The following is a 10,388-nucleotide window of genomic DNA, read 5'->3' on the forward strand; positions in this document are numbered from 1 at the left end:
CCCAGAGACCTCAAGTAGTGGGGGGGCATGCACCTGGCAGAGCCTCAGACCCTTGCTTGCTCACACACACACATCCACACACATACACTGCTCCGCCTGCTGTCCCCAGCTTGTCCACCGCTTGGGCCAGTGTTGCACACTCCTGCCTTGACATCCCACCAAGCAGTGCTTTTCCCGGCTGCGACAACCCTATCCTCTACCCTACACATGTGTCAGCCCTATCCCGCCCCACACAAGCCCACCCTTCCTCCTCCTCCTGCTCCCTCTGCCCCCATCGCACTGTGTGTCACACTCATTCAACCATGCCCCCATTACACAGAAGAGACAGTCTCAGGGAAGGCTCCTATGTGCCCAAAGTCTCCAGGTGGGCGGTCCAGCTCCCAGAGCCAGTGCTAGCCGGCCTGTCCACATGCCCTGGACCTGCCCACTAGAGGCCAGAGTTCAGGGGCCTCCCTGTCAGGCCGCCCTCGCCTCTGGATTCTCTGAGGATGGGGGAACCTCCGAAAAGTGATCCTGGGTGGGGGGCCTGGGAGAAACCCCTTCCCCAGACACACAGGGACACATGCTACCACCCACCTGGAACACTGTGACAATGGCCCACAGCAGGGAGTCGAAGTTCTTCCTGTCCGGGACCGTGTCCCCTGTATCCGTGCGGAGGCTGAATTTGCAGCCAAAGATGTGCATCCCGAGAATGCTGGGGAGGGATGGAGGTGGCTCGAGGGCCTCGCACACACCAAGCTCTTGCCCGCCCACCCGGCGTCATTCCCAGAACAACCCAGAAAGATGGGAGTGGGCCGCGCTGGTCCCATTTTACAGATGTGAACTCAGGCTCAGAGGGGAAGTACTGTCCCAGAGCCATGGGGGATTAAGTGATGGTGGCAGGATTCACGCACAGGTCCAGAGCGTGGTCTGGAGATCTCAACCAGCCACTGCTGCTACCTACTGCTGGCCGCGAAGGCGTGGTCCCCAGGGTGGGCGGGGCTCACCTGAAGATGAAGATGAAGAGCATGAGCAGCATGCAGAAGGTGGCCACGTTGTCCATGGTCTTCATGAGCACCACCAGCTGCCGCCTCAGCGCCGGCATGAAGCGCACCAGCTTCAGCACCCGCAGCAGCCGGAAGGTCCGCAGCACCGACAGCCCGCCGTCCGCCTGCCCCACGATCTCCCAGATGCTGCGTGTGGAGGGGTGGGAAGAGGCGAGAGGCAGGAGGCGTCAGCGGGATGCAGGGAGGTGAGACAGTGAGCTTCCATTCATCCGTCCAACCAGTAATGTGTTTTGCGGGTCATTGCTGCTTGCTAAGCTGGGGGCTCTAAAGCTAGAGCCTGTGGGCCACCCTCCCCCAAGATGTCTGGAATTCAGGAGGCCCGCAAAGATCACTGAGCTCTTTGAGATTTCAATATTTTTTTTTGATTATGAACAGGAACAACAAAATGCAGAGAATTAGCAGTTCCTGTGATCTTGGGGTTGATCGAAACCTCTGATATTTTTGCATCACGTGATGGTGGATGCAGATATTTCTGAGTATAATTCATGCTCATCCCTTCTTTGGGATGACAGTAGTCACAGATCCACTGCTAGATCTCGCTATTTTGTGCATTAATCCAGAAGCGTGTATATTGCTCAATCACACACATTTTTAAATATTTTGTTAACTGCGTTTCAGTGTGATTGGCTTCATTTGGTCTCGTGTGCTTCACTTACTGGCTGGGTCAGTGCAGTAAGCCCCCTTCCCCCTGCTCTGCCTCCGGGCCCACGGCACCTGATGATGACAATGATGCTGTCGAAGATGTTGTAGGGGTTGCGCAGGTAGTCGAAGAGCCCGAAGGCGGCCAGTTTCAGGAGCATCTCTAGGGCGAACATGCTGGTGAAGACCACGTTGCAGATCTCCAGGACGTTGGTCAGCTCCTCGGGCTGTGGGGCGTTGAGGCAGGGTGGGGCCGGTCAGGCAGAGGGCAGCCATGGATATACCCTCTGGACGCGCATCAGGTCTAGGACCCCAAAGAGGCGGTGAGGACTGGCTCTGCCACCTGGCTGCATGGGCCGGCAGGTCAGTGTCCTCGCTGAAGGTCCCCTCTGTCCCTTGCACATTGGTCTGGAGGACCTTGCAACTCTCCTGCCTGGGGTCCTGAGAGGGCCACTGAGATGGTGGGACTCCCATGAGGCTGACCTTCCACAAATTTGGACATAGTGCTATTGCTGCACAAGGAGGGAGGCCTCACGGTCCCCACTTTACACATGAGGAAACTGAGGCTCAGAAGCCAGCCGGAGGTCACATGATACAAAGCAAAAGGAGAAGGCAGACCAGTGGTTGCCAGACACTCCCTGTTGACCCATGACCTTAACCCTTTCAGTGAGCACTCGCCATGTGCAGGATCTGTTCTCTGCACTTTATGGGCACCACTTCCCTAGTCCCTCATAAGGCCCATTCCACAGATTCAGAGAAGGCCAGTCCCCTGCCTGAGGCTACAGAGCTACTAAGGGGCAGAGCCAGGACTAGAACCCAGGCAACCTGGCTCTGGGGCTCCTGCCCTTAACCCCTTCCTGGGCAGACCTCCCTACTCAGCCCTTCCCGCTCCCCCATGCCCCTACTCCCCAGCAACAGCCATCTCAGGATTGTGGGGGCTGGAGACCACCAAGCCCTGTGAAGGAAGGACGGAGACCGTGCACCTACTGTGTGCCACAACGACTCTTAATTCACTCAAGCACCCTGGTCAGAACTTCACCCACTTCTTAGAGGAGGACACCGAGGCCCAGAGAAATTAATGGTTAAAGTCACCAGCTGGTCACTGGCCCCAGAGCCACCTTTGGCTTCCGGAGCTGTTTACATCCTGGTTTTTAGCAGCAGGTGACACCCCTGAAACGAGATCGTCTGAGCAACCCTGGGATATAAAACAGGCCACACTGGGGGCAGGGTCCCAGGTCCACCCCACCCCTCCTCAGCCTCAGTTTCCTCACCCATAAAATAAGTGGGGGCGGGGGGGAGAGGGTGAGATGACATTCGTTCCAAACCTCTCTGCTAAGAGCCACACCAGGCCCCAGATCCTCTCTTCCTTCCATGACCCTCTGGGATTGGTGAAATGTCTGATTTCTGCTCACCATGGAGTCAGGTTGCTCCCGCCTGAATCACAGACAGGTAAAGGGACCATTGGATAGGCCTGAGCATGCGGTCATGCTGAACTTGACACCCAGCACGATTACTGATGCCTCGGACAACCCGTGAGGCTGTGGTAGCCATCTCCATTTTACAGATGAGAAAACTGAGGCTCAAAAAAGTGGACGGACTTGCTCAGGGCCACCCAGCAGGGATATGGCAGCGCCAGGCACTGAAACAAGGCAGACTGCGATCTGCTCTCCATTACACACGCCGACCCCCTGCCTGAACTCCTGCGCTCATCCATTCTCTCCTTCATTCACCGGAGCATGCATTCCACAGGGCTTCCAAGCGTCCGCTAGCTGCTGGCTTGTGCTCCCCAGGGCAGCCAGTGTCGTGAGTCAGGACACGCTCTCTGTCCCCAAGAACCACAGGCTCCAGTGGTAAAGCCCAGCGCGCAAGTTAACAAACCAGTCGGAGCGGGCTAAAAACAGTAGAAAGTCCACGGTAGTTTGGGGAACGGTGATAGCGTTGTCAGGAGCAGCTTCCTGGAGGAAGTGACATCTCAGCAGAGCCCTCAAGGCTGAGAGGGAGAGCAGGCGACAGAGAAAAGAGGAGAAGGTGTCCAGACAGTGACCAGCCAAGCAAGGGCTGGAGACGCGAGGGCTGTCACCTAGCCTCAACCTAGCCCCTCCACCCAGACACAGGATACCTCGGTGGCCTGACTTTGATTCCATTTAGGTTAAAAGGAGAATAGAAAAAAAGAACCACCCAACCGCCTGCTTCCCGCCTGGTGCCCGGGAAATCTAATAAAACTGCCAACTCCTCTCAAGCTCAGATGAAAGGAAAAGTCCCCATTTCTATCTGTAATTACATTTGACTCACAAAATGGTCCTGAAAGAGGAGCGAGACCCTGAGACGGGCCCCTCGGTGGGGAGGGGCGGGGAACCCGCATCCCTGGCTGAGTCCAGGGCCCAGATGCTGCTCAAAGCCACTGATTTCCCTGCCCAATCAAAATGACGTCTGGGAGATGAAAAATGTGGACGCCGACAGTCCATAATGGCAGATCACCCGCTCTGGGCCACACGTGCTGCACACACACTCCGCCCGCGATCGATGCGCGGAGCCTGCCACTCTCGGAAAGGTCACCCGCTCGCTTCCCTCCCCCCTCGCAACAGCTGTTTCTCTCGTCAAGTGCACACCTGTTAATCTTTTTCTAATGGACCATCCATCACTCCTGTGAGCATTTTTTCTGGGAGAGAGACAGTGAGTGGGAGAGAAAGAGAGAGACACACAGACAAATATAGACACAGCAAGTGAGAGACCAAGCGGGAGGTATGTGGAGAGGGACAGGGCAGCCATAAGAGAGATGGACAGCCAGACAAATACAGACGCCAGGAGTGAGAGGCAAAGGCAGGGTGTGGAGAGACAAGACAGAGGGAGAAAAACACAGGTAAAAATACACGATGAGGGGTCGACGGCCATGCCACCCTGAACGCGCCCGATCTCGCCTGACCTCGGAAGCTAAGCAGAGTTGGGCCTGGTTACTACTCAGATGGGAGACCACCTGGGAAAACTGGGTGCTGTAGGCTTTAAAAAAAAATACAAGGACCAAGATCGTGACACTGTGGGACTCACAGTCAGAGCCAGGAAGTAAGAGAGAACAGGCAGGGCAGAGAGACAGACAGACAGAGGCTGCGAATGGAGCAGCTAGAGATGGCAAAGGGCAGAAAACCCAGGTCAAGCCAGAGGCAGGCGGGTAGAGGGCGGGTGAGGAGGGGCTGCAATCTGGAAGTGAGGCCAGAGCAAAGGGAGAGGGAGCAGGAGCAGGGCCAGCTCATCCCTGTGCGACGCCAGGCTTGAGAGGCACCAGGCAGCCCAGCCTCTGGCCACTTCTGCAAGGGTAGGTGAGGGCCCTGCGGCGCAGAGGTCTAAACTGTCCCCAGGAATCCTCGAGCCCAGCACCGTCCCCATGATAATAATGGCAGCTGGTGTTGTCTCCCACGTGCCAGGCGGTGCACTTTCCACGAGTTGTCTCACCTAAGCTTCAAACATTACCCTATGGCATCCCCACTTACAGACAGGGGACCTGAGGCTGCCTAGGTCCATGGCCAAGTGACTGCCTAGGGCCATGGCCAGCCACTGGCAGAATCAGATCTCAAACCCAGGTCTCTCCCCCTGGTCCACCCCACGCCCATGGCCCAGGCACCTTCACCAGCCCTGGACTTGAGGCTCCAGTTCAGTGCAGACACGTTACTGCCCTGCTTACAAGCTTTCCATGGCTCCCCACTGCCATGAGGATAAAGCCAGCCTCAAGACCCTTCATGGATGAACAGCTCCCCCAGTCTCCTGGGCTGTCTGCCCTGTGTGCACAGCCTCTTCGAGGACTCGGGGTCCTTTGGGTGGACGCCTATGCTCCGAGTCCCTGCTCCTGTCCCTCCTCTATCTCACCGATGAAATCCTAATCGCCCTTCAGGATCCATCACCAGTGCCACTCCCTCCAGGAAGCCTTCCCTGACTGCAGCCCATGTTGGTATCTCTTTCCCCTAAACCCCCAATATCAGGCACTAAGTCACCCCATCCTCTTCCTCCCAGGGTCACCCCAGACCAAGGTCAGCAGTGACTTGGGGGCTGCTAAAGTGAGAATAAAGCCTGCCTTGACCCATCCACTGATCTGGCGGCTTGAATTCAGTGCCCTGGGAGCTGGGGCCAGTGGACAAGCCCCAGCCTGGGTCATCCCTGTACCCCTGCCCTGCTGCCTATTCAGCTCGATTCTCTGTTTTTCGTTGTCTACGTTGGTGACCATCCTCCAACTCCAGGACCGCCTCGCCCAGCTCTGGAGGGGTCCTGAGCCTGGGTGAGTGACTGCTGGGAGAGGGAAAAACGGAGACAGAGACTGTCCCCAGGAGCGGTGTCTCCGGTCCCGCCTCCCGTCCACTTCGTGGAACCTCCAATTCAACCTCAGCACCCCAAAGCCCGGCTCTGACAACTGCTCACCCTGTCACCTGGGGCAAGCCGTTCTACCTCACTGAGCCTCAGTTTCCCCATCTTTCCAGTGGGAATAAGACACTCGCCCTGCCTGCCCCACGGGGCTGCATGAGGATCACACCAGCAGGAAATGTGAGGACGCGTGACAGCAGGTGATTGATGGGGGGGCTGGCACCCACGCAGACCCCACCTCAGTTATGGACCGTTCTGGGCCCATTCTCCTCCCAGGTGCAGACTTCAGCATCATCTGATCACCTCGTGGGTCACAAACCTCCTGCCTGGTTGACCTTCCCTTTAACCTGTCACTCCTCCCAGGCCAGCCCCTGCAAGGATTGTCATCTGTGGGACCTGGTGACACTCACTCGTGATTTTGGCAGCAGTGACCACCTAAAGGCCACGGGCACCCAACATGTCACCTCTCATTCGAGCATCATGACCAGGGCGGCAGGGGTGGGGGGTGGCCCCCCGCTTTACAGATGGAGTAGGGAAGCAGGGCCCAGGCTGTGCCCCGCCTCACCACTGTGGCCACACCAAGCTCCCTTCCTGGAGGGTGGGCAGCTGGGGCGGGGTGGGGCCCCCAGCATGCCTTCCCTCCAAGGTCAGCACCCCTGCAGGAGAGGGGTTGTGCACCCCTGCTTTCTCCCCCTGCTCCTCCCCTTCTCTCCCTGCCCCCTTGAGGCCCCGGGCCACCTTTCTCTGTAGGGGACACCTCTCTCTGCAGGTGCCACTCAGACAGGGCAGCTCAAAATAAACACCGGGTGGATAGTTTCCTGCAGAGCGATGTCTGGGAGTCAGGGGAGATGGAGCAAAAATACCGGCAGCCCGCAAGCAGGCCCTGCACGGAGCTCAGCCGAACAATGGCTGCCACTCCGAGGTGCTTTAAAAAGAACATTTTAAAAATTCTCCCTCCCCCTCACTTTTTCTTCAATTTTTTGAGGCTCCAGACAGCAGATGGTAAACTCACCCCAAAAGTGGTGGCGTAAGGCTCTAAGAAAAGATTCAAAAATAATTCCGAAGTAGTGAGCACCTACTATGTGCCAGACTTCTTAATGCATTGCTCCCTTCCAGCCACTCTGTGAGGAGGAGGCTTTGAGGACTCAGTATCCAGGCCTGACGTTTAGTAGGTGCTCAGTAAACAGGAGCTTGTGAGGAGAAGGGCACAAACTTAGGGCACCTGCTTGGTAGATAAGGAAACTGGAGTGGATGCTAAGAAGGGACAGGAGACTGACCAGTGCGAACGGCCTCCCTAGCCTGGGGAGGTGGTGGCACCCAGGGGTGCCTGTGATGCCAGAGAGAAGAGGCTCTACCATATTCGAGGCTGGAAAGCTTGCTCAGGCAGGATATGGCAGGAGGGAGGAGGGCGAGGCTAGGCAGGGAGAGCCTGCAGGCTGGGGTAGGGCCCACGGCCTGGCCTGGGGCTGGGGCCGGCAGGCGGAGGAAGAGACTGGAGCCAGAGGACAGAGCTGGCCCGGCCACTGTGCTGCCTTGGAGGGGCAGCTGAGAAGACAGAGACCGGTAGGACACTGGCAAACAGGCCTCTGAAGAATAATCCTAATTTGCAGCATATGCCAATTTCCATGGTGTAAACACTCCCACCCCGGCCGATTTCAAGCTACCGACTGATCTCAACGACAGCCTTGAAGAATTCCTCAGCGTTAGAGAATTGCTCTCGCAAGCTGGTTCCAGCAAGCCACTGGCGGGGACAGTGCCCCAGCCCTGGTGTAGCAGGACTGGGACAGGCCCCCTCGGTACCGCTCCACTCAGAAACTAGAGCCAGCACCCCAACCGCACCTGTTCCCTGTGGGACCTTCCCCAGGGACGCTGGCCGCCTGCAGGCCAGGCCCAGGCAAAGGCCGCCAGGCTGGACCCCAGTTAAGTGGGTTCCGGACCGCCCGTCTCGCCAGCTTTACCCTGCAGAAAGCCTTCCCCCAGCCCTCCCCCGCCCTCCCCAGAGACCTTTTTAATTAAGCCAGAACGGCTGGCAAACCAGCAGCTCCAAACAGTGTCGCGCAGCCCCAGGGGCCGCATTTAAGTAAATTGAATGGGGCCTGTGCCTGGCGAACTAATGAAGAGGGAAATGAGAGCGTGGCCCACCGCGGGGCGCAGGGCGGGTCTTCCGCAGAGAGAGGGCCGCGGGGAAGCAAAGGGGTCTCCAAATCCTGAACGCCGCGCGGCGTCGGTCCTGCCACGGGAAGCTGGGGGTCCACATCTAGCCCTTGGCTGGCCATGGCACTTTGGGCCAGTGACATCCCCTCCCTGGGCCTCAGGGTCTCCAGATGCCAAATGGGGTGTTATCACAGGGCTGGGGTGCAGGTTACGGGAGGAAACCTGCCTAGGGGCTGGGGGACAGAAAACAGTGTTTTTCCAAATGGAGCCAGGGCTGGACTTGTCACCCATGCTATCACCTGGGTGTGGCCTACAAACGGGGGACATCTGTGCTAACCCCACACAGCCCTCCATCCTATGTCCCTACACATAGGCGCCTCTGTTCTTGTATGCGACCTCCCCATGCTTCTGCCACCTCCCAGAAGCCATCCCCTCTTCCATGTGCTATCCTTCCTTGGGGACCCTTTCTCTGAACTCCTCTTACCTCTGAACCCCCAGCTGTACCCCAGATGGCTCAAGGAGTCTGGGACACTCCACTGAATTCAGCCAACACCCCCTGCACCCCCTGCATGCAGAGCTGAGGACAGAAGCAACTGCAGGGGTGGTGGAGCGGGGAGATGGGAGGCAGGCTTTGCCAGGCAACCACGGGGCCACCCTCAGGGCCTGCGGGGAGAGTGGGTGAGTGGGAGCATCAGGGACAGGAGGATGTCCCGCGGCCGAAGGCACGTTGTGGACGGAGCATGAAGAGACTCGAATATCAGTGGAAAGGCCCAAGTTTTGTGCCAAGGGCAATGGGGAGCTGTGGGCAGGGGAGAGCCCCACCTCTGGAAACGTCACTCCAGCTGCTCTGGGGAGAATGGACAGGTGGGCTCATGAGGAGAGGCAATGAGTGAAAGTTGGAGTCAGCAGGGACTGGCGGGAGATGGGCCACGGGTGCCCAGGTGTAATGTTGGGCTGCGTAGGTGTACGCAGACCCGGCTCTCCCTGGGCCTCGCCCCAAGTCGTCCAGTCCTAGCTCTGCTTCACTCATTCAGCCATTCAGCAGATAGGTGAGCTCCTCTGTCCTGGGCTGGGCACTAAGGCCGCAGGGAGGAAGTGGACCCGGGCTTGGTCAGTGGGGGAAACAGACACGCAGAGGGTGTTCAACACACCTAGGCTGGGTGTGGCTGGCTCGGGCGCCCCAGCCCTCCCGCACCGCGCCCGGCCCACACCCCGCTGCCCACCCCACTGGCCTGCTCGTGGTGCTCGATGCCCATGCTGACGGTGTTGACCAGGATGGCCATCATGATGCCCCGGTTGAAGTACTTGCTGTCCACGATGCCTCGCAGCTTGGCTCGCGTCTCCCGCCACACGTCCCCACACAGCCGGGAAGCCCCGTCCGCCTGCTCCTCCTCGTCCTCCTTCCCCAGCCCCGAGGAGGCCCCATCCTCGCTGCTCCGGACCCCGTCCCCATCAGCCTCGTCCTCGCCACCGCCTGAGCCCCCTGAGCCAGAGCCCTCCTGGCCTGAGTCGGTGCTGCCCAGGCCTGACGGCCGCCGGCCTGCCTCTCGCAGGCAGCGGGGGCAGCTGGCGGGGTCGGAGGCCAGCATGGCAGAGATGGGCTGCACCAGCGTGTGGGGCGTTGGGTCCAAGGAGCTATGTCTCGGGCACAGCTCTGAAAAGCAAACAGAGGGCAGGGTCAGTGCCTCAGGTCACACTCAGGGGTCTGGAAGGAGGCAGCGCCCATCCACAGCAGGCCCTGGCCTAACCTTGGCACATAAGCCCTCTGTGCTCAGGCTCCTGTGGCCCCAGGCTCCGTCTGGAACGCAGCAGCCCCACCCAGAGGCTGAGTGGCCTGCAGTTCCTGAGGTTCTTGGGCTGTGTTTTCCCCCGTGCAAAAGTGGGGACTGGGAGCGCCCACCACGCAGGGCTGTGGGGTTTCCACTGGTTAATACGCATGACGTGCTTGGAGCACATGTGCATGTTAACTGTCCCTGCTTCATCCCTTCCCGGCCTGTGGGCCTGGGTCAGTCACCGAACAGACTCTCCAGAACCCCAGCCCCTCCCCACCGTCCTGCTTGCTGAGGGCTGTGGAGTTTGGAAAATGGCTGAGGAGTTGCTTCTGAGAGAACAGAGGGTGTGGAGGGTGACCGTCCCTCAGAGGAAGCCGAGGTGGTCTCAGCGTTCCTCAGTTCTGCCTGAGCCCAGAGCCCATGTCCCAGG

The 10,388-nt window shown here is 58.8% G+C and overlaps 1 protein-coding gene and 1 pseudogene across 1 annotated transcript in view; one reads left to right on the forward strand and one right to left on the reverse strand.

The window, feature by feature from the left end:
• The window catches only part of CACNA1I (calcium voltage-gated channel subunit alpha1 I), a 95,476-nt gene that overhangs the window by 27,661 nt on the left and 57,427 nt on the right, over positions 1-10,388 (reverse strand). Inside the window, 4 exon segments of the mRNA XM_025050587.1 lie at positions 577-694; positions 987-1,172; positions 1,761-1,912; positions 9,419-9,840. Coding sequence (XP_024906355.1) covers positions 577-694; positions 987-1,172; positions 1,761-1,912; positions 9,419-9,840 — 878 coding nt within the window.
• LOC112484267 lies at positions 4,566-4,684 on the forward strand (annotated as a pseudogene).

This window comes from Pteropus alecto, unplaced genomic scaffold, assembly GCF_000325575.1.
Source record: "Pteropus alecto unplaced genomic scaffold, ASM32557v1 scaffold157, whole genome shotgun sequence".
Taxonomy (NCBI): Eukaryota; Metazoa; Chordata; class Mammalia; order Chiroptera; family Pteropodidae; genus Pteropus; species Pteropus alecto.